This window comes from Carassius gibelio, chromosome B21, assembly GCF_023724105.1.
Source record: "Carassius gibelio isolate Cgi1373 ecotype wild population from Czech Republic chromosome B21, carGib1.2-hapl.c, whole genome shotgun sequence".
Lineage (NCBI taxonomy): Eukaryota > Metazoa > Chordata > Actinopteri > Cypriniformes > Cyprinidae > Carassius > Carassius gibelio.
Genome location: NC_068416.1, coordinates 16,996,808 through 17,021,807, shown reverse-complemented (window position 1 = coordinate 17,021,807; position 25,000 = coordinate 16,996,808). Strand labels below are relative to the sequence as shown.

General features: G+C 35.9%; 1 protein-coding gene across 1 annotated transcript; it reads left to right on the top strand.

The window, feature by feature from the left end:
- Nucleotides 1-435: 435 nt before the first annotated feature.
- Nucleotides 436-24,120, top strand: LOC127985784 (rho GTPase-activating protein 42). Its single transcript, XM_052587948.1, has 24 exons — nt 436-863; nt 1,682-1,777; nt 3,770-3,831; nt 9,346-9,417; nt 12,217-12,318; nt 12,431-12,541; nt 12,833-12,937; nt 13,174-13,303; nt 13,714-13,814; nt 14,697-14,806; nt 16,441-16,519; nt 17,044-17,083; nt 17,236-17,298; nt 17,719-17,793; nt 19,134-19,218; nt 19,303-19,361; nt 19,469-19,574; nt 19,696-19,855; nt 20,792-20,942; nt 21,012-21,407; nt 21,964-22,117; nt 22,201-22,260; nt 22,994-23,073; nt 23,200-24,120. Exons 1-24 carry the CDS (start codon nt 710-712, stop codon nt 23,286-23,288), a joined length of 2,640 nt encoding a protein of 879 aa, XP_052443908.1. The 5' UTR covers nt 436-709; the 3' UTR covers nt 23,289-24,120.
- Nucleotides 24,121-25,000: the final 880 nt, after the last annotated feature.

Sequence of the window (25,000 nt, the reverse complement as noted above, 5' to 3'; positions counted from 1 at the left end):
TTTTGTAACTATAATTACCATGGTACATTTTTGAAAGCGTGGCTATAGGAAGCCTATGTAGTGTAATTAGTACATAGTAAAGTGTAGTAGCTATGGCAAACACTGAAGTTCCACTGTAAACGTGAATGTTAAAATGTAAAAACTTAAAAGCTGTGTATTTTAATTTTGGTAAACAAATGTATGGCGAAATAAGCAGTTCTGTCAAATGTGGCATGTATTTTTATGATTTCTTTATGGGCCCTTTCTGGTCATGAAATTTTAGTTTTCTAGTTTTGAAGATCAAACACTTAAATGTTTTTTTTTTCAGACTAAACAAGAAAATATGCTGATTCAGATGACTTAATATCCATGCAAATAAAACCCATCCTGTTACATTTTTGTCCTGAAAATCCTTCATATTTGTTGTACACAGAGACGACTTCTCGAGTCCTCTCAGGAGGGTGTAGCCCAGCCGCTAATCACGTCCTGATGTTTGCTGTAGGTGAGCGGGATCAGACCAGTAGGAGTCACCGCTACACTCGCGCTCTCTCTGCTGAGCCTCTCTGTGTTTGAGCAGGGAAACAAAATGCCGGAAGTGGGTTTTCGGGGAGACGGAGTATCGGGACTCGTAAGCGTGGAAAGTTTCCTTTATTAAGAGATCTAGTTTTCCCGAGGATTAAAGCTGTTCTTCAGGTGTTGTTTCACTGTTTCATTCATCCGCACTTTTACAATGGGGCTCCCGGCGCTGGAATTCAGTGATTCTTTCCTGGACAGTCCTGACTTCAGGGAGCGACTCAGATGCCACGAAATTGAGCTGGAGCGTACTAATAAATTCATCAAGGAACTTATCAAAGATGGAAATATGCTTATTAGTGCGCTTAAAAGTAAGTAACAGGTCGTGTGTCTTTTTAAAAGTAAGATAAGTTGTGATTTATGGAGGTTTATAAGTGAGAAACTATATATGTATATATATATATATATATATATATATATATATATATATATATATATATATATAGTTAAGAAATGACCTATGATAAACTGGTAGCTGGCATTTTGCCCTTTTAAAAACATTTAATTTAACTACTTAAAACTACAGCTCCTCATACAAAGGGTCTTCAGAGTCATATTAACAATCTATCTCAATAGTTAATCTCAAAAATCTAATCATTACAAACATATATATCCACACTATTATCAAACAGGTTGAAGAAGTGAGCATGTACAGGGTTGGTGTATTCCATCATATAATACTTGTTTATTCAGCTGGTATCTGATGTGATATCAGAAAGGAGACAATTCTCTGCTAGATATGCTGTTATCATCCTCTTCACTATCATGGCTCCTCCTGCCTTCCCTTAGATAAATTTGCTTTGCTCTAGCATTAGCCTTTGAACATTTAGGTCCAATCAGCTTTGACTATTCTTGTTATTTTCAACGTTCTTCTCTTTCACAACTTCTCTTTTATTCTCAGCCACAATGCAGTCTTGCAGAAGGCTCATTGGGGCTTTTGTACTAAAGAAAATCAGTGGATGTCTTCCAGAAAAGACCTACATCATTAATGCTTTTATTGACAAATGAAGTATTTGTGATGTTATCTCCTTCCTTTTATATCATATTATATTAAGAACTGAAAATTCAGTGGATATGCTCACAGTATTAGGAAGCTCTGTCACATAACTCTTTGTTGTCTCTCCAACAGATCTATCTGCAGCTGTGCAGAAATTTTCCCAGTCCCTACAGGATTTCCAGTTTGAATGCATCGGAGATGCAGAAACAGATGATGAGATTAACATTGGTAAGTAGTTGGCAAATGATCAAGATGAAAATTATTTGAATAATCATACAATTTAATAAATTATACAATTTCCTATCTGGAGAAAAAAAAAAAAGAAAAAATGTACTTACCTTAATGTTTTTCTGAACCAGTATTCTTTCATTCATGCAAGGGAACGTTTAGCAGAATGTTGAAGCTGCTCTCATTCATACAAAAAAAGTGGATGGGGACATCCCAAGAGGAGTCAATCCCAAAATAGTACCCTGAAGAAAATTTAGATCTTATTCACTAAAAATCTTGCCTTGAGAATTTAGCCTGATAGCAAAGATTGCCATTCATTGTAGGGAAAATTCATTTCTTGGTCATTCATCTATGACTAACTCCTTTGTCTCACAGAATAAAGAAAGTCATACAGGTTTGGAATGAGGTGAGAGTGTGTAAATAATGGCAGAACAGTCATTTGTTGGGAGAACTATTCCTTTAAGCTGTAAAAACAGTGATGAAAAATGGGAAAGTCTCCAAAATGTTCATGCCTCCATAAGCTTTTTATTTGCAGCTGTCGTCTAAGTCACCCACCAACAACAGTAAGCAGAGAAAACACATTACTGTAGCATTACAGCTCCATAGTGTCAAACACAACATTGATGGTTCTTTATCAGACCGGGACAATTACTGCCTGGCATTTAGAAAACCATTATCCCAAACAACAGTCTGCAAGGCGTGAGAATGTTCCCTCCGGCCTTGGCTGTCCATTTTGGTCATAACACTAGATATGTAGGCTGGTGAGATTCTGATCATTTGCAGATCATTTTCAGTTAAAATTGACCCCTTTTTTTCTTTCTTTCTATATTTTTTTATTTAAAATGTAAAAATGTTTCTTTAAAAAAATATTTCATTTAATAGGGTTTAGCGACACTGGTTTAAGGTTGTACTTACTTAAATTAATGGCCATACATTACTTTCAAAAGTTTGAGGTAGTAATATTTTTACTATCTGATCAAATAAATGCGGACTTGGTGAACATAAAAGACTTCTTTCAAAAAGAGTAAAAAAAAAAAACAGTAGAGTATGTTTGTGCTAAATCATAATACCAGTTCTTTGAATCTGATTTGAATATCTCAACAGGACAAGTATTGGTTCATGCACGCCTGGCATGTCCTTTTAAGTGCATCTCTGCTGATTTGTGGTTCTGCTACACGTCAAAGCAGATTTGTCTTGCTGTAACATGATTTTGAAATAACCGAGGGTGTATTTATGTGTAGGTCTGTGCTTTTAATAGAAAGTAGTTGCAAGTAGTTTTTATCTGAGTTCCTAATTGGATATCTGGAGGAGTTAAAATCCCCAGAGAATGACGAGGGGGACTGAAAGTTGGGACACTGTTTATCTCAAACCAGAAAAATAGTTTATATGCCACAACAGGAAGTGATGTGGCCAAAGTGTATTTTGTTTAGGAAAAAAAAAAAGCACAATCTCAGAATCACAACATAGCATGACATAATATCAACAGTAGTTTATTTTAGATCACAGATGTTTTCTCCTGCAAGTTTTGGATCATTTCTCAGGTGCTTAGCCTGTTTTTGCATTATATTTTAAGTATTACAACAAGCCAAGGCATATTCAGGAATTATCATTGACAATCACGCTGTCAGAAATGTAATGGATCATTGTAAAACATGCAATACAGCTTTTGAATTAATTTATCTTCCCTTTTTTTCTATGACTGACCATGTTGCACACATGCAGGGCTCACACAGGAAACATGCTTTATTCTACTCTCACATTTCTACATCTTGAACATGTGGTCTGCTGTTTCTTGAAAAACCCCTTTGTGCATTGATCAGGTGTTAGGAGGCCATGGAATTTTTTATTTTTTTGCATAGTTGATATTATATGCAGGTTTTCTGTATTTCCTTTATGCTAAAGGTTCAAAGAGCAAAATCAGATGTGCTGATAGAGTAATTACAGATCCAGAGCTGATGATTCGTGATTGAAATTCTTTCCCTCTTATCACAGCCCAGTCATTAAAGGAATTCTCCCAGCTGCTGAACACTGTGGAGGAGGAAAGACGACGACTAGTAAGTTGCTTTGTTTAGAAGTCGTTTAGAATCTTTTGTAACATTAAACATGTCTTTACTATCACTTTTGATCAATGTAATACATAATTGCTGTACAAAATAATTCATTTCTTAAAGAAATGGAAGTGTCTTTTCAAAGAATTTGCCTTTCAGTTAATCAATTTAAATTCTCAGTGATGCCATAAACGCACAGCATGATGTGGTCTACTTCAAAAGTACCGCAAACCTCATAAATGAAGTAGCCAGAGTGATTGTTTGCATTCTAGCAGTTGTCTCTTTATTGTTCCTTTTTATGTGGTTTTGTTCACACTTAGTTAAAGTTTCATAGCACACTTCTAGCCTAGTGGTTTAGCACCATAAGTGTGCGCTATTTTGAGGGAGAGTTTTTGTGAGCATCCACAGTCGGGTCTGAGTGTTATGAGAAACAGAAAGATGCTTTCTGTAGGTCGTGACTCTTCGAGGAGGTAAGGGCTTAGATCAGCAAGTGCCGATGATAATGAAATACCACTCATGCTGTTTCTCTGAAATATCATTTGCAACATCAATGCCAACAGCATAGCCATCTTCACTGCTATCAACTGAAGCTGCTAACGGGTGCTTTAATGGGCATTTTTACATGAAGCAGCGTGTTTCTAGGAATATTCCTGCCATTCACTGCTGCAGCTGGTGGATCATTAGTCATAGTACAGCAGCGAAAGACCTCATCAGGAAAACAATGCTCCTCTGTGCTTCACTGCTGACTCTACCCACATCTTAACAAACATGCAGCTCTGTTTGGGATTCATGTGACACTTCTCTGTGCATTTCTTTTTTTGTTAAAATAGTTTGAATGCACTACCGTTCAAAAATTTGGGCTAATTTTCTTGGCAAGTCTGTTATGCTCAGCCAGGCTGAATTTATTTAATTAAGAAATACGGTAATAATGTGAAATATGTCATATATTCATATTCGCTGTAATGGTGTGACTGTAAGACAGGAGCCTCTGTTGTAACAAAGACAAACAGCTCTATTGTTTCTTCTGGGCTTTTGTCTGGATGTCTAACAAAAACACTGAGGTCAAGCCTCAGGTCATCCACTCATGACACTTTGTTTTATTGGCTCATATCTTCAGATGATTGCTTTTCCAGCTTGTAGATCACACCGTGGTTTCCTTTCTTATGCTGCCTTGTGCAATAAAAATCATATCAGTGAGTCATTTCTGCTCTATATATTCATAGGGCCTTTCGCAACGTTTTAGTTCCAGAACTAAATGTACTAAAGTACTGGTATGATTTTGCACCAACTACTTCCCAATACCATTTAAAGGGTTGTACTAGGACTTGACGTAAGCCGACCGACAGCGATGTCATTTGTGCGTGTCATTCAACAACGTTAACAAAGAAGAATAACATTAACAACAGGAGGATGGAGGATGCTGTGATCGGAGCTGTGTTTTTGATGTGTCTCGCGGGTTTCCCAATAATGGACATGGAATGTCGACATATATACGTAAAGTGATTGAAAGAATGGATGGGAGGATTAAGAATCTCCAACGACAAATGGCAGTGCTGCATTTGCTACAAGTGAGACACTTCAGCGTCCGTATATTTATCGCTGGTCATCATACTTGCGGAATCGACACAATGTTTACAGTATGTCACATGGTTTTTAAATCATGGTGGGTGAGGGCGTTTTCGACCATGGTTGGCCAATCAGTGTCTACATGGGAAGTACATCACAGTTAGTACCAGTTGAGCTGGTTAGACCCTGCTCCGGAGTACGGGCTAATTTGGTTCTCGAAAAAGGCAGTCCGGTACTAAAATCGCACCCAGTTCCGGTGGTGGGAAAACGACCAAAAGTGGGTAGTTCCACAATTAGTTCTGGTACTATGATAAAGTTCCTGCGGTGCGAAAGGCCTTTTATCATCATATTTCATAAAGATGGATAATTGTATTTTTTCACAGCATCGTAATGAAGTGAACATATATGGCTGAACTTAAAATAAATTCAATACTATTTTCGAACTTTCTTGATAAAGATCTGGCAGGTATGTTGAAATATTCCAGATTCTCTCTTTTTTTGCCCTTTCTGATGTTTTCTTGTTAATATCGTTTTAATTGGTGATCAGTTTTATTGGTTAGTCCATTGTTGTCAGTTGTACTTGTTCTGTTCCATTTTGTTAATTTTTGTAATATACCTTTAATTAAGAAACCCTGGTCTTTAATGACATCATCTTCCAGTAAGTGACATCAGTGACATCAACATTTTTGGTTGGCTTACAAAAACCCAAACATTCTGTGATGTTGTGTGGTGTTAGTTCGTTTGATTTACTCTATAATAGAATTGTAAAGAAAATGACCTTAAACGTGGATTACATTCAAAATGTGTCAGTACCCAAAGGAAAAACAATTTGTTTTGAATTGGAAACACTTGATTTATCCAAGAGGATATGAAATATGTTGCATTTGCTCAGACAGTCCCAAGTCTGCAAGCATCCAAGCTGCAGTTTCAGTCCCATCCATTGTTCACTGGAGAATGCGGAGCTATGTGAAGAGCCTCAGGGGAAGAATTACCCAGCAGCCTTCTACAGTTTCTTTACTTCCTGCAGACCATGGCTGTGTTGCACTTCAGTCTCACAGGCTCCTGCGCTGGGCCTCTCAGGATGACAAACACCTCCGTCAAGCTGAGAAAGTCCCAGAACGCCTTTTCATTCATAGACGTACAATAATAGAGCCAAAGGGTGAATAACTCCTAGTAAATGCATTGCCCTCCCATGGGGTGCAGATGGGAAGTACTCCGTGTTACTGGAGCATGGTGCCGAGACAGTCAGGTCTCATGTAACGGTGAATCATTATGTAAACACAATCGTAGTAGTGTTTGATTTAACTTCTGCCATTGTGTTCTGCCAGATTAGTAGACGCTCTCATATCCAGAGGTACTTTCATCTTAGGCGCACCGCCAACATGCTCTGCTTTGAGTGGGAGGCATTTTCCCACATGATGGATCGGACTGATGTAAGACATGAGTTTCCTCTCTGGCTAAAAAGGGCCATGGGAAGTTTTGACGGGAGAAACTTTTGAGCAAACAGAGCGACTGTCTGCACTCAGTGCTCAGCTGTATCTGAAGTCCTGAAAGGCCTCTTCTTTTAATGAGATGAGTGCTTGTTGTTAGGGATGTAACGATTACCTGAGAGTTGAAAATCAATTAAAATCGGTTGAGATGCTAAACAAATCATGATTCAATTAGGAGTTTATATGAATATTGACTGTCTTTAGAAAAGTTTCGATGGTATTTTTTCTTTTGCCTCTGTATAATGCGTATTAAAGTTCATAAGTGAAGCGTAGCTCTGTTTACAGAAACCAAGAAAAATGCTTTAAGCGCCACCTGCTGGCAGAGAGTGAATCTGCGTCTCGTTCAGCTTGTCTGCTGTTTCTGTTTCATCCAGATATTTTTTATGTATAGTTTCACAAAACTGAAGTGAAATCATTCTGTTTTTGCTTCACATTTCGAAATTATACAATCTAATTTAGATTAAAAACTGCTCATGTTGCATGTGTATGCAGCATCTTTGTTTGGATCATGGTTAAAATGCAGTGGTTGTCTGCCTCTAATTTTAAATGGGAAGAGCACAGACAAAGCCTTATTTTGTTTATATGTAAGTGCTATGTGTACATTAATGAGTAAAAAAATAAATGAACAAATGATTTTAGCAAATGGCTGCAATATGAGTGACAAATTTAAGGGGGACTGAATACTTTCCGTACTCACTGTATCTTAACTTAAATGCTCCTCTGCTATCATGAATATGTTTTTAAAGTTCTGCATTAAAATGTATTTTGATCATTTTGGGAAGGCATCAAGGTGTTGAAACTCTTAAAAAGGAAATTAAATAGTTTGGTGTAATTTATTAGTATTAAATAGTAGTATTTAAATATTTTAACATAAATGCTTCCCTGCTAATTAATATTTTAAAACCTTTGTCTGCCAATTAAAGTCATGCTGTGCATCCAACATTTAGAGACATTAAACAGGAAATTATATCATTTAGGGGACCCCTGCAGAAAATATTAGATCATTTATCCCGTTCATGACAACACAATCGTGTGATCATATAATTCTTGATATTTGTGAAACAAACAACCACTTTTTACATTTGAAATAAATAATTGAAAAACCTTTTTTGAAAATAATAAAGATATGTAACGTGTAAAGACATTATTTTTGCCTTTATTTGAAGGTTACTCCACATGACAAATGTATTTATTTATTTAAAAAATGAATTTGAAAAACTTTTTCAAAACTATACAGAAGTCAATCTCTAAGAACTTAGCAAATGTGTCCCTTATTCTTTATTGTGGCCACTCAATAATATCATTTATATGTCACATGTGCAGCTCATCTGTCTGATGCTTATAAGCCTGTCATGGATGTTTGTGTAAGACAAGTTTGTTTGACTCGTTTAAAATGCAAGTTCGGCATTTTATGTATAACATGTATGCGGTAAATCGCACTGAAATTTAGTATAAATATGCTGTTGGTTTACAATATAGGGAAAGACCATGAGCCGAACAGGAAATGCACTCATATCTTAAAACTGAAGTTGTCACTACATCCTTTCAAAGCCTGTAGCATACATCTGGACTTGCTTGGAGTCTGTACATTTTCTATTATTTGCAAGTACAAATTCCATTAATGTTGATGTGGGTGGATGGAGCCTGTAGAGATGGACGGTCCGTGCTGCCGCCGGCTGAGCAAAGGCAAGCATGTGGAACTTATTTTGACCAATTCTCCAGCGAGACATGAAGTCCTCCGTGCTGTGCCTGGGAAAGTGTATAAAAGGAACTAGTGTATGTAATTGTGTGTTTTTCCAATCGGAGTGCCTACATGAAAATGGTACTAATTATAGTGCCGTTATTTTACAGTAAATAAACGTAATTCCCTTGGATAGGTTCATGCACTGTGCCGCCTGTTAACTGTTAACAGACTGTGATGTCACTGAGTTTACACATTAAGAGAACCTCATTGTTCAGTGTGCGTTTTAACACTATAGACTGTAAAATGGGTGAATCTGAAATACTTTGGTTTAAACATGTTGCAGTTAATCATGTTAGAACTTTTAAGATGGAAATACTTCAAATGTATTTAGAAGTACTTAAAATGCTCAAATTTTTTCTTCGTTTAATCAAAATATTTACAAAATTATAAAAAGTTTGTGTGTGTGTGTGTGTGGCAACATCACTTTCCTTCCTTTTTCCATCTAGACCTTGTATTTTAATAAAACTATTTAAAACTATTTTCAATGCAAGTTACTGAAATTCTCATATTTTTAATTCATATTAAATCTTACACTAATGAATACAGGTAAAATGAATAGACAATACCAAGGCTAAGTACAAAGCAGCCATTTCTCTCAATGACTAATGATTATTTTGTAAAATTTTATTATATAGTTAAAGGTTTTTGACAGATGATTCATTAGTGTTGGTTTGTCATACTTGACTGTTTGAAGTTTTTAATGATTTTTCTTTTATTTAGATACAGAATGCTGATGATGTCTTGATCACACCCCTGGCAAAGTTTCGGAAAGAGCAGATCGGAGCGGCCAAAGTGAGTTGTTAAACCCTTTTGTGAGTTAATGTACTACATCTCAATGGAAAGTAATTTTTACCTATGATGTGACAGGATCCTATACGGTCAATATAGGTACGTGAAACCCTGCAGGAAGGGGGGAAATTGCAAACAACTGTTGAAGACAAGCGCAGTCAAATTATAGCCAGATACTGTAATGCCACATTGACCAACGTGAAATGGCCTGTGAGTGCTGTGCTAGAGGGCACGTTTACAACCAGACTCTAGTTAAAGCTTTACTCTTTCTAGGAGATTAGCTTGTTGTGCTGCATGGGAGCCCTGGTGATCTGTGAATGTGACCCCTCCAGAAGTATTAGAAGAGCTGGAGCGCTGCCTGTCGAGCTCAAGCATCCAGAGCCACAACTCTTGATGCCTTATTTGGGTGTTTTGGCCCAATGCTCTTAAGCGAGAGCTGTGAACGAACTCGCTCAGCTTAGACATTGAGACATGATAGAGGCCAAAGGGAATGGCAGTCCGGCTGTTCAACCTCCCGCAGATGTGTGCACATATTCAGACCAAAACACTGTCACACACAATGTATTCCTGACTTGGATACATAAATATTATGTCAGAATTGGAACAAACAGCTGAATGATAACTAGATACTTAGATATTGTAAATATTATAATATTTCTTAATAATATTTAAATTTTTTAAGAGTTTTGTTATTTTTGAAAGAAGTCTCTCATACTCATACTCCCATACAAAAAAATCTTCTTTTTTTTATATATATATATATATATATATATATATATATATAGTAATGTTGGGGGCATATCACCGTCTTTTTTTTATTTTTATAACTGTTTTCTGTTAGAATACAAATTATAAAACGTAATTTAATATTGGTATGGCAAAACTGAATCATTACTCGAGTCTTCAGTGTCACATGATCCTTTAGAAGTCATTCTAATTTGCTGTTCAAGAAACATTTCTTCTTATTAATAACATTGAAAACAGTTGTGTAGCTTAATATTTTTGTGGAAACCATGGCAAGATTTGAGTAAAAAAAAGTTTAAAAGTACAGAAATTATTTGACATAGAAAACTTAAATTATAAACATCTTTACTGTGACACTTTTGATCAAATTGATTATTTGTTTTACAGAACTGACCCCAGAATTTTCACCACGTGTGTACATGCATATTATTTATTTCTAAAAGGTTTACGGTAATGCTTTACTTAAAGCTTTTATGTATAATGCATTATAAAGGGTTATTATATTGTATTATATTATTTATATTGTGTGTTGTAATACATTACATTATACAATACGTTCTTGTGACCTGCTTAAAAAGCAGGTCACATTTTATTTTAAGGTCCAATTCTCACCATTAACAAACCATGAACTATGACTCTTGCCTCAGTAAACTCCTAATTTGCTGCTTATTAATAGTTAATAAGGAGGTTGTTAAGTTTAGCTATTGGGTAGAATTAGGGATATAGAAGATGGTAATGCATAATATGTGCTTTATAAGTGCTAATAAACAGCCAATATGCTAGTAATATGCATGCTAATAAGCAATTACTTAAGTATAGGGTCCCCCTATAGTTTTACCAAAATGCATTGTGTAACATTGTGTTATAATATATTAACTGTGACAATTATTCATGAGACTGTACAATGCATTTCAAAGTGTTACCAGATCCACTTAAAAAATGTTTGGCTACCTCTCCTATGATACTTTTGGAAGTGTTTCTTTCATGCAAAGATAATGTTTTTCTTAAAAATGCTTTGTATACATGTCTTTTTAAAATCCTTAAACAGAAAGCTTACATTTCTTAAAGAGAGTGATGTCATTGCTAGCCAGCAGATGGGCTTAGAAACTGGACTAAGCATGTCAGAAATGAGCTTCCTTCAGTTTGATGTTTGGCAATCCAGTCTGTGGTTTAGACGGTGTGTCCATTAGAGGGTCATGGGAAAGGTTAGGCTGATGTCAAACAGCAAAAACAAACAGCTCCAAACTGGTTTTAGTCACAGACGCAGTCTCAAAAAGAAGAAAAAAAAAGATTCTCATGGCTGGAGGTCTGAAGCATATTAGTGCTTGGTCCAACGTAAATAGGTGCTATTTCTACTTTAACATCTTAAATCATCTCGACTCTTTTGTTTTATAAATTAACTTATTTTTTTCTGACTTTGGGTGTAAATCTGTGAAATTTTATGGAACGTATTTAATACGGTGGATTATTTTAAACGGCTCTGCAGAATCTGCATCCAAAAACCTCTTCAGAAATCTACACAGCATTTTTTCTAATGTTTTCAGTTATAATACAGAAATCAAAAATAAATATGTTGGTTATGGAGATAAGTAGAATTTTATTGAAATAATATTTATTTAGTCTATTACATTTTTTTATATATATTAAATTAAATCTATGGAATAAAATGTATATGTAAAATAAATAATATTTAGTCAAATATATAAGATCATTTAATAATTTATTATTTTATAGTGAATATGTATATAATAAAAAATGTCCATTTGAAATCTGGCGGAAATCTGTAGGCAAAGGCTTCCAGCTGAATATTTAAAGTAAACTTGAATTCAGGTTCCTGGAAAGTCAAATGTGAGTCTGCCATCTACTGGTTATAACATTTCAGGATTACTTTTCGGCATGTCAAATAAAAAAATTAACTAATTCAAACTTTCCTATTGTTTTCATGGTGTTTGTGAATAAGTCTAACATTTTATATAACATCTTATCTCTGCAAAAAGCATTCATCCTCAATTACAGTGCAGGAAATTCCAACTCATTTCACCTTTTTTTTTTTTGAAGGAAGGGAAGAAGAAATTTGACAAGGAGACCGAGAAGTATTACACAGTTTTGGAGAAGCACTTAAGCCTGTCTTCAAGAAAGAAAGAGTCACTTTTGCAGGAGGTAACTTGAAAGTTCATTTATTGATATAAAAGTTCCAGAAACCCACAGAATATTACATTATTTTCGGATGATTTCTTTTACCTTCACTGAATGCTTTGATTATACTTCATAGGCAGACACCCAAATAAATAACGAAAGACAGATTTTCTATGACGCCTCCCTGGAATATGTTTTCAAAATCCAACAAGTGCAAGAAAGGAAAAAGTTTGAGTTTGTTGAGCCGGTAAGACACACCTATTTCCATTTCTGCAGTACTATGAATGCCACTTTTGTTTGGGGAGATGAGAAATACGAAGAAGGCTTCCTCTTACTGAGAGAAAATTGCTGCACTGTTTTTTAATCTATTACATCTTGTAACATCAGCAGGGTTGTTTCTCTGAAGCACATGCCTATCAGAAAGAAAATGATGATAACAGCCACATCCTGCAGCTAAATCAACCCCTGAATACACTGCATGATTATGAGAGTTATTGCTTTTATACAACTGTTGAAATGACCACTGTCTTTCTCGCAGCTGCTGGCCTTCCTCCAGGGATTAGTCACCTTCTACCACGAGGGTTACGAACTCGCACATGAGTTTGAGCCATACAAGCAACAGCTACAGTTCAACCTCCAGAATGTAAGAGCTTTCAGATAACGTTATCGGTCAGACAGTAAGCCAATAAAAATATTATGCTTGTATAAACGCCATTGTGTAGTGCTAAACGTACCTTAAAATTGTTGATTGTGTGAATCACTCAATCTTTATAATAGAATATCCAGTATTTATTGTTGCATATGGAAGGAATTGTACTTTGGAGACCAGTGATGTCCCTCGAGAACCAATTTACTGTTATTTTGATGTTCCCTCTAAAGACAAGAAATAATTTCGAGAGCACAAGACAGGAAGTGGAGAATTTGATGAGAAGGATAAGGTCTGCAGATCAGGACTTTAAAGCTCCAGGAGAGTGGACCATGGAGGGCTTCCTCTATGTGCAGGAGAAGCGTGAGTATCCCCCTGAGCATTTCTAATAATAAAATCATATATTTAAAGATTATTGTATAGCTTTTTATTAATACAATAAAAAAAAGTTTTTTTCAAAGATGTAAAATTTTTAGCTTTATAAAAACTAAACTTTTTGACATTATGTACTCCAAGGCTGGATTTATTTGAATAAAAATTCCAGTAATATTTTGAAATATTATCACAGTGCTTTCTGTTCCAATACATTTAAAAATACATTTAAAATGTAATTTATTCCTGTGATGGCAAAGCTGAAGTTTCAGCAGCCATCACTAAATTCTTCAATGTCATTCATTTGTTGAAAAAAAATAAAAATAGATGCGTAATAAATATACATTGTTGTTCACTGGAACAATTGAAATTCACTAATGATCACCTGTTTTCTGTTGAAGGACCCTTGGGGTGTACATGGAGTCGACATTATTGCACGTATGAGAAAGAGACCAAAATGTTTACAATGAGCAACTCTGAATTCAAGTCTGGAGGCAAACAGGTATTAAATGTTCAGAATTTAAAGAGGTCATCGGATGCCCATTTTTCACCAGTTGATATAATTCTTTAGGGCCTTCATGAAAAGTCTATTACATACTTTGGTTACAATTTTGTAATGGTAGTGTAAAACAACACCCTTTTTTACTTAAAAAAAAAAAACAGCTCCATTCACAATGACCCATTTCGGTGCCATGCCCTTTAATTGTTAATGAGCTACTGCTGACCCCGCCCCTCTCTTCTGTAGAGTGACAAGCAGTTCTCTGAGACTGTTAACTTGCTAACTAGCACATTATTAGGAAAGGCAATTTTGCAAGGATTCATAAAATTACACTCACTTAATTGTAGATGTAACTGGATGAGCGAAGATAAACACATTTAGGTAGATCGGGGACACATTCCTTTCAGAAACAAATGAAATCCACCACGTCTTTAGCGGCTCGGATTTCGGAGTAAATGACGACTGTTATATTCATTATTACATCCAACAACAGAACACCTCAACCACTTAAGAGTCATTCTTGTCTACATCTGCTCCGGCTGTGAAACAATGGCAGGCTGTTCACAGCTCACACAGGGCGGGTCTAAGGAAACACGCCAGTGTCAGTCAACAATCGGGGGAGGGGCCTGTGCAGAACTACATCACTCTGCCTAGAATCTGTGAATGGCTTGATTTGAAAAAGCACTCTTTATTTTTGGAGATTTAAAAAAAAAAAAACACTGGGTGGATTTCTGTCATTATATGATTGTTGTGTACATACTGCCAACACACATTTCAGTTCAAACAGCATGTAAAAGTGTATTTTGCATCCAGTGACCCCTTTAAACGCTATTAGCTTAATTTCAAATTACCATATTGAGATATCTTTTGTTTTTTCTTGTCCAGAATGGATTGATCATGAGTCCTCCTGAGATGTTTAAGCTGAAGTCCTGCATCAGACGGAGGACTGACTCTATTGACAAGCGATTCTGCTTTGACATTGAGGTGGTAGAAAGGTGTGTTCACATAATTTCATGCATGACATTGAGAGAAATCTGAGAGCTGCAGGAGACGAGAGTTATATTCTGTTTAGATCTTTCTTCAGTCCGTCATTTTCAGCACTCTCCTTCCTTCCATTTCTTCTTTTCTCTCCTCATAACTGAAGAGGTAACCCCTGTGAAGGGCATCTGTTCAATTATCTGCAATGTTTCTATAATGTCCATCGGTATGTTGCACTTTTATCTAAAAATGCTGGTGTGTTCTAATAATAATAAAATCTCTTTTAATAAAAACAATCTCCCTTCCCCTGAATGTGGAGCATTTAAGTTACCTTTTTAATTCTAATTAACAGTGCTCATAACATACTGAAACACTTTTTATGACATTGTACTATATACAAAAAACCTAATAAGTGAATGTTAATTAAATAACTGCACTTAAGCTTTTGAGTTATTGAAACTAGTTAATTAGTCTGTTTGACTGATTATGTGAAAATAGCTGAAAATTTACTCACCTGATGCCGTCCAAAATGTAAATCACTTGTTCATCAACTGATCCTCTGCAGTGAATGGGTGCCGTCAGAAAGAGAATTTATACAATTGTTAAAAACATTACAATAATTCACAAGTAATCCACACAACTCTAGTCCATCAATTAACATCTTGCGAAGCAAAAAAGATGCGTGTTTGTAAGAAATCCATCAAGATGCTTTTAACTTCAAACCGTTGTTTCCAGCTAAAATAAATAATTTCCAATAACTCTCCATGATAATGCTTTTTCCAAGTCATCTCATCTGAATCAGGAGAGAAATATGCACAGATCGACCACAAGCAAAAACATTCCAAAACAGTTCTAAACAAATATGTTGATGTGAGAAAATTGATGTGAGAAGACAACAGGGGATGGACTTTTCCAATGGAGGAAGTGTTTATGAAGTACAGGCTCATATTTTGGACAGAAGTGACGGTTTAAAGTTAAAACATCTAAATGATGGATTTGTTTCCTACACACACAGCTTTTCATTTCACAAGACATTAATTGATATACTATAGACTTTGGATTACTTATGGATTATAGTTATTTTATAAGATGTTTGCACTCTCATTCTGACGGCACCCATTCACTGCAGAGGACAAACTCCCCTACATCTTGGATGGCTTGAAAGGGGTACTACATTTTAAGCACATTTACATTTTTGGGTGAACTATTCCTTAAAATAAGTCAGTTCTTAAGAGCCATGGCTTGTTATTTAAACTAGTACTGTATAACTGGTTTTAAGTACAGCTAGAGATGATAACCCAAAAGAAAGATGTGTGTTTGTTTCATTCTGTGGTATCTGGCCCTTTAACTTATTTCATTCATTCGGTCTGCAACTTCGCCGCTCAGGTAAAATATGATTTCCTATGCTGTGGCGGAATTGGTGAATAGCAGTGAAGGAAAAACTGCTTCATAATACTGCTTGCATAACTCTGTTTCCTTCTTGCTACACTGTAGCATGTGGATTTGCTTTGCAGGCTTTGGAAACATTTCATTATTCAGTGGCATGATGCTTAAAACTAGTTTTAAACAGATAAATAAATAAAACTAAATGCAGAGTTCTGAGCCCTTACATTAGTATTTGAGAGTTAATAGTCTTCAGTGTGTCCCACAGGCATGGTATCATCACCCTTCAGGCTCTCTCTGAATCCAACAGAAGACTGTGGATGGAGGCCATGGATGGAAAAGAGCCGGTAAGTGCAACGGCCAAACCTAAATGAGATTCTGTTCTCAGTTTGATTAATATATGTCAGTTCACAGTACAATCATTTTTAACTTCTTGAAATCTTGATAAGGATTTAGACCACTGACTCCCTTTTTGCATTTTAGACATGTAATTATTGTTACACAGTCTTTTAGAAATCCAGGCAGTGGATAGTGTACACACGGACAGGAAAAAGATGACAGCTGAGAATTTACACTTCGCTAATGACTCTTTGTTTTGACTCTCATGCTGTCAGTTATAGTTGATTGGCTTAAACTCATTTGACCCTCGTTACACTGTTATTATTTAGCTGAGTTTGTGAATTCTTATATACAAAGGATTATTAGTGCATGTATGTTTATATTATGAAACTATAAATTGTGTTTTGTATATTCGTTCCTATCATTTATTTTCTGTAAAAAGATATGGATTATGCAATATAATGCATAAATGTATATGCTTTAAATAGCGTTTATCTTTAGTGTGTTATAAACACATGCTGATTTCTTCTAGATTTACACCCTTCCAGCACTTTTGAGCAAGAAAGAGGAAAGTAAGTTTATTCCTCCAATTTATTTAATTGTCATTTAGGTTTATATACAGTGAGATGAACAGTTTCATTTGGCCATGTGTGGTGTTAATTCAAAAGACAAAAATAGTTTACCAGAATTGGCCTTATATTTATAACATACTCTGTGTCCACAGCATTCCTAAATGAAGCAGGCTTTAATTTTGTAAGGAAGTGTATAGATCTTGTGGAAACAAGAGGTAAGTCTCTGCTTCTGACCTACCTTTTTTCATACAGTATATGACATATTATGTATCATGTATTATGTATCATTACCATTCAAAAGTTTAGGGTCAGGAAAAAAAAAAGTTTATTCAACAAAGTCAAATTAAATGGATTAAAAAAAAAAACAGAAGAAATGGCTGTTAAAAATTTGCCATCATAGGAATAAATTGCATTTTAAACATTATTATAAGGTATATTAATATATTTGTGTTTTTACTGTTTTGAGATGAAATAAATGCAGCCTTATTGAGAATTAGAGATTTTACCCAAAGCATCTTACTGACCTCAAGCTTCTGAATGGTGGTGTAGGTCTGAACAAAAATAGCTTTTAATTTTAATTGCTGTAAATTGAATCAGATATATAAATATTATTTAAAAAAATATTTTTCCTTTAGGCATTTACACAATGGGGCTGTACAGAATTGGTGGAGTTAACTCTAAAGTCCAGCGACTGATGACCTCAGTGTTTGGTACCTGATAAATACTTTAGAAAAATAGTTTGACTGTTAGAAGTACAGGTGCATCTCAATAAATTAGAATGTCATAGAATTCATTTATTCAGAAGTTCATTTATTTCAGTGATTTAACTCAAATTGTGAAACTCAGGTGACCAGGAGGTGATCAGTTTGTGGCAGTTTGTGGCACTGCTGAGGTGTATGGAAGCCCAGGTTTCTTTGACAGTGGCCTTCAGCTCATCTGCATTGTTTGGTCTCTTGTTTCTCATCTTCCTCTTGACAATACTCCATAGATTCTCTATGGTGTTCAGGTCTGGTGAGTTTGCTGGCCAGTAAAACTGGTGCAGTGACTTTGGTTTTCAAAAAACACAATGGACCAACACCAGCAGATGACATTGCACCCCAAATCATTACAGACTGTGGAAACTTAACACTGGACTTCAAGCAACTTAGGCTATGAGCTTCTCCACCCTTCCTCCAGACTCTAGGACCTTGGTTTCCAAATGAATTACAAAACTTGCTCTCATCTGAAAAGAGCACTTTGGACCACTGCACACACCAGTTCTTCTTTTCCTTAACCCAGGTAAGACGCCTCAGGAGTGGCTTAACACACTGCAGAGGACAGAGAGATGGAGCGGTCAGTGGCTTAACAACACAATCACTGTAGCCAAATTCCTTGACACATCTGTATGCCTTGACACCAGCCTCAGTCCATTCCTTGTGAAGTTCACTCAAACTATTGAATCGGTTTTGCTTGACAATCTTCATAAGGCTGCAGTTCTTTCAGTTGGTTGTGAATCTTTTTTTCTTCCAGACTTTTTCCTTCCCCTCAACTTTCTGTTAATGCTTGGATACAGCACTCTGTGAACAGCCAGCTTCTTTGGCAATGAATGTTTGTGGCTTACCCTTCTTGTAAAGGGTGTCAGTGATTGTCTTCTGGAAAACTGTCAGCAGTCAGCAGCAGTCTTCCCCAAGATTTTGTAGCCTAGTGAACCAAACTGAGAGACCATTTTGGAGGCTCAGGAAACCTTTGCAGGTGTTTTGATTTGATTAGCTGATTGGCATGTCATCATATTCTAATTTGTTTAGTTTGAATTGGTGGTTTTTAGTTAAATGTGAGCCAAAATCATCACAATTAAAAGAACCAAAGACTTAAACTACTTCAGTCTGTGTGAACTGAATTTATTTAATACACGAGTTCCACAATTTGAGTTAAATTACTGAAATAAATGAACTTTTCCACGACATTCTAATTTATTGAGATGCACCTGTACAAACGATTTCCATTAACTTGTACCAGATGTGTGTGTTTGAAACCAAAATCCATTTAACCCGAGTTATTTTGACCCTTCCAGCGGCCAAAGCTCCTGCAGATATGGACCTTGACCCAGACACCTGGGATAACAAGACCATCACCAGCGGCCTGAAGAATTACCTCAGGTTTATAAATAATCCATACAATCATTCATTTCTTAAAATGGCATGTTACCAAGGAAAAACAGGAAGTCATTCTGTTCCCTGCAGGTGTCTGGCAGAACCCCTCATGACTTATAGACTCCACAAAGATTTCATCATGGCAGTCAGTACGTTCTAGCATGTTCTTTGCTCTCTAAACTCCTCATCATGTCCATATGTGACTTACTTATTTAATAATTGGATGCCTTTGGGTTGTTGTTTTTTCTCTCTCTAGAGTCTGATGATCAGAACTACAGGGTGTGTGCTGTTCATGCCCTCGTCCACAAGCTCCCCGACAAGAATAAAGAGATGCTGGATATTCTGATAAAGCATCTACATGTGTACGTCACTCTAAATCCTCAAGTAGAAACTGCCCATCTAGAACATTTGTTCATGAGCACACTTTAAACTTCACATGGTGATGCTGTGTTTGTGAAACAATTTTTCTGCTGTTTTTGACAGGGTTTCCACACATAGTCAGAAGAATCTGATGACCGTGTCTAACCTGGGTGTGATTTTTGGCCCAACACTCATGCGCTCTCAAGAAGAGACAGTTGCTGCCATGATGAACATCAAGTTTCAGAATATTGTGGTAGAGATCCTCATAGAAAACTATGACAAGGTGATTGTTTAAACAATGATCTTTTAATGGAAACCATGCTGATAGAAGAACAAATTATTAAATAAAGGATGAGAATTTTCTGAATACTAGGTTTACTCCCTATATTTTACCCTTGATATTAAAATTCATGTCATGGGCCATAACCAAGAAATTGCTAATATTACATTTCTATACTATTTTATTTAAATAGATTAGACACAAAATGCTTAATAAAATCAATACTTTTAAATGCTATAAGATAATTTAGCCATCATGACATTATAATGGACAGTATACAAAAAATAGATATTCCTTTTGAGATTTGATTTAAGATTACATTTAACATTAACAGTTTTATTCAATTATTAGTGTTTTAGTTTAAGTGAGCATTAGATTACAGCAAATTTTAAAAGATAAAACAATTTAAAAATCAATTTTTAAGTTTTTAAGAAGTTGATAAATTTTAGCAAGGATGCATTCAATTGATCAAAAGTGACAGTAATGACAATTAGAATATTTCAATTTTCTTTTACTTTCTATTCATCAAAGAATCCTGAAAAAAAATATATCATGATTTCTGCAAAAACATATTAAACAGCACAGCTGTTTTCAACCTTGATAATAATAACAAATATTTCTTGAGCAGTTAATCAGCATAATAAAGGATCATGTTACACTTAGGACTGAAGTAATGGGGCTGAAAATTCCACTTTACCATGATAGGAATAAATAACATTTTTAAATATATGAAAATAGAACAGTTATTTTAAATTGTAATAATATTTCACAGTATTACAGTTTTTCTTTCAAAAACAAAACAAAAAAAAGTTAAATGATATTGTATATTCTGCAACTCCAAATATCTGGTTTTATATAGTTTTGCTTGTCTAATGTACACATTCTTAGTTTGGATCACAAACACTTATAGTACCATTTTGTCTTTTTTTTTTTTTTTAGATATTTCATCAAGCTCCGGACCCTAACGTCCCTCTGCCACAGCCTCAGTCCCGTGCTAGTGCCCGCCGCAGCAAAGCCATCTGCCTGTCCTCAAGGTCCCGCAAATCCAGAGGCCTGTACTCTCCCACCCTGTGCCTGGCTGATGCTGACAGTGAGTGTCTCCAGAAACCGACATCAGTCCTTCTATTAGAGTGTCAACCTAACCCCTTCTCTCCATCAGGTGACACGTTCAGCAGCAGTCCGAGTAGCACTCCCATGGGCAGTATGGAGTCTCTCTCATCTCACTCTTCAGACCAGAACAGCTGCTCTAAGACGGGCTCCCCATCATGTACCAAACACAAGGCATCAGGGAACCTATGCTGGACCACTTCATCTCCCTCCTCCAATGGGCCCAAAAGCCCCGCTTGCACCACCAGCCCTGATTCCAGCTCCAAAGAGGACGCCAACAAGACTGATGGAGAATGGGAAGAAGCGCTGAGCACGAGTCCAGGTGATCGAAGCTCTCCGGCTTCAGAGATCCTCCAGAGAACCCTCAGAGAGACTCTGGAGGTTCATGGGGAAGAACGACACAGTCTGTCCACCTGCTCTTCTCTCACTTCACTCCGCATTTCTGAGGGTAAGAACGAATACGTTTAGCTTCATTTTTGTGAGGTGAATTCACTAAAGGCCGAAACAGATCACTCTGGTTGTTCAGTTTAACAAACTATTGCTAAATAAGGCAAAAAAGCTAGTGTATTTTGTTCTATGGTTTGTATATCTACAATCCTTTGAATGACATTTATAGACTACTGCCACCTACTGGTGTAGAGAGTTGTTTTCTCTCATGCAAGTGCATCATACTTCATACTAGTTGGCATGCAAGATGCATGCAACGTGTTGTGACAACACGGTTGGCTTTTATCGGCTCTAGTTCTTTGATGTCAGTTTTTTGTTTCATGGTCTCAAAACACAGCACAAAATCCTTTTTGTCCGCTTTATCCACTAAACATTCTCAATCCAATGATTAAACATTTACATTTACAGCTATCAATTTAACAGATGCCGCGTGTGCAAATCAACATCAGTGGATCTCATTCTTCCTGCAGTTTTGTCCTTTTTTACACTTCTCATGTATTAATAAATTATTTCACACAATTTGTAATGTGTTTTTTTTTTTTTTGGGTTACGCTCAGGTTTCAGAAGCTGTCACGGCTCTATTCAGAGCCTGGTGTCATGCAGTCAGAGAGACAGTCTGAAGTCCGTCCATCTGCCGGAGCTTCCTCCTAAAGTGACAGTGACATATAGACACTCCTCGGCCAGCAATGGCTACCAGAGACCAGGATCTGTGTAAGCTAGAACCTTCTCACTGATCTTCTGTCATAATGTAAAATCAGTTTGTTACACTGATCTCATGCTTTTTCTTCCGCCAGTGTGGCCTTGCGGGCAGCAGTCTTTGAGAGTCCTGGAATTTCCCAGCCCCCAACGGGAAGGTAATGAGTCAGACTAAGAGTATTTTTTCAGTTTTAGTAATTATTATTACATATTTCCAGGCCTAAATGGAATCTTCCTTTTAATGTTTTTACAGTGTCTAGCTGAGAAAAACTATATAGTTGTGATCAGATGTCATTTATGCTGTTATATCTTACTTCTAAGGTGTGTTCTATGCCACTGTTCAAAAGTTTGGGGTCGACAAGATTTGTAAAAAGTTTTTGATCAACAGTTGTTAATATTGTGAAGTATTTTTGCAGTTTAAAATGTTTTCTTTAAAAAAAAATTTTTTTTCTTTGAATAGAATGTTCAAAAGAACAGCATTTATTTGAAATTACATTTTATGTTTTGTAACCTTCAAAAAGGTTTTTTAAATTTTATATTTAACGGAACAAAATGAATACAATTTTGTTTAACAAAAATGTTCACCCCAAACCTTTTCTCTGTATAGTGCAGGTGTTGTTGGTCATTTTGTTCTACTTCTTTCCAAATAATAATTTATTGTTCACAAAAAAATTTAATCAAATTTGATATAAAAAGGCTGAGAATTGGATGCTGAAAACAGAGTAAATTTGTGTAGAAACGCTTAAATGATGTGTGATATGACTGAATTTCTATTTCCTGTACTAAGAACAGCCAACATGGCCAAAAGATAAGCCTGGTGTTGATGTTCCCAGTGATATTAGTATGTTTCCGCAGTTGTCTTGTCTCTTAAATCTGGTGTTTGTTTTACAGAGAGGCTAAAGCCTTGTATTCCTGTCAGGCGGAGCACAGTCATGAGCTGAGCTTCCCACAGGGGGCGCACTTCTCCAACGGTAATGTTCCTAAGGATAATGTTTGAGCAGTACTGTACTTTTTTTGTGGAAAGACATAAACATAAAATGCTCTGTAGAATGTTGTGTACTCAGTTCTGCTGTATTTGACTCTTCACGTCCATGCAGTGTATCCTTCAGTGGAACCCGGCTGGCTCCAAGCGACATATGATGGCAAAACCGGACTCATCCCAGAGAATTATGTGGCTTTCCTCTAATCGAATGGCACCAGAACAGGCAAAAGCAAAGTCCATGGTATCCATGGTATTCATTTCTGCAAAAAAAGGGATCATTATATGCCTTACTGTATGTAAATAGTTTTTGTGTGACGTTATAACCAGATCATTGACTGTCGCATATGATTACGTTTTTTCAGGATGTAACTATCACCTTTGTCTTAAATGTATTGTAGATTTGATTTCCATCTAGGTACATGCAGTTGACTGTATTAACATTTCTGTGTGGCCCACAATGCGAATGGGCTCTGATATTTCAAATTTGTTGACATAAGCTCATAACACTCTGAGAAGTGTTACGGTACGGCTCTGAAGGAATCTATGGATTTGTTTTACATAGAGGGAGCATTTATTAGCGACTATATAAAGTAGCAGAAGATAATGTATTGCCCAATGTGATATTTGTGAAACTCTTGAACATATGTAACATTATTTTCAGTGATGCCAAAAGGTGAATCATGTTTGGTAAAAGTGAGTTAGCACTCATTGTTATTCCATAAATTTCAAAAGGATATATAGAAAATCGGTATCTCTTAGTAGTGAGTGTTTTTAATAAGAACCTTTGTCCTTAACATTTTTGTTCCAAATTTAAACAATTAATATCTTGATTGAACTAACTTTATAAGCCAAATATGTTTCTTATATGCTGCAAACCTGTTTTATTGTTCTAATATACTGTCAGTTGTGTGGCATTTGGTAAAAGTATGTTACAGAAAAGTGTTGTTTAGATGTTTTAGCTTATACTGAATATATTTGTTGAGTGTAATATAGTGGATTTCTTTTATTAATAAAGCACAAGAAAATACAAGTTCAATTTTGTAAAGTTTGTGGTAATTGCAATGAATTGTAGTTTGTGCTCACAAAAATGCAGCTGTTCACATAATGGTTCTGCTGTATTTTATTTTACATGGGTTTAGCATTTTTTATATGTTGAAATGGAAAAATTATAATATGTTATACAGATTGTAATACTATTAAAATAATTTACATAGTAATTAAATGTTTGGTAATTTTCTGTTTAACTAGTAAAATGTCAGTTTATTTACTGATTGGTTCCTTTGGTTGTGTTTTGACCTGTTTGCATCTATCTATCTATCACTGCCTTTGAAACCTCAGTTCAAATCTAAAAGGTTTTTCTTTAGAATGTTGTATCTGAAGTCTGCTTTACTGTCTTCGGGGGGAACACAAAAATTGACACAAATTCACATTTAGAAATGTGTAGACCTTAACTTTGTTTTTGTACTGTATAGTACATTACGTACATCTCGGTGACTTAAGAAATCAATAAATGCGTAAGCAGTCAGTCCCAAAGTGTTATTGATAGTATCTGACAAATTCCCCTAACTTCCCTCTAGTTGTCATTTGCGTGGAAGTTAGCTTTTACTTTAAACCGTTAATTAGAGGCTAATATCTGACCGCATCATAGCCATATTTAACCTCAATGTCCACAGAAGGGAAATTCCAGCGATGACCAGCGAAGTAGCCTAATTTCCGGATTTGAAATACAGTTTCGTTGACATGGCTGTATGGACAAAACGGTAGGTCAAAGATTAATCTTTCAAGCACATAAAACGTCATACTAGTTTTTTAAATAAAAAATCTCAGGATTTAATGACAAGTTGGTTTTTAAGTATACGAAATTCTGATCCGCACTCACGAGAGCAGACTCCTTTTTAAGCTTAATTTTACATTGT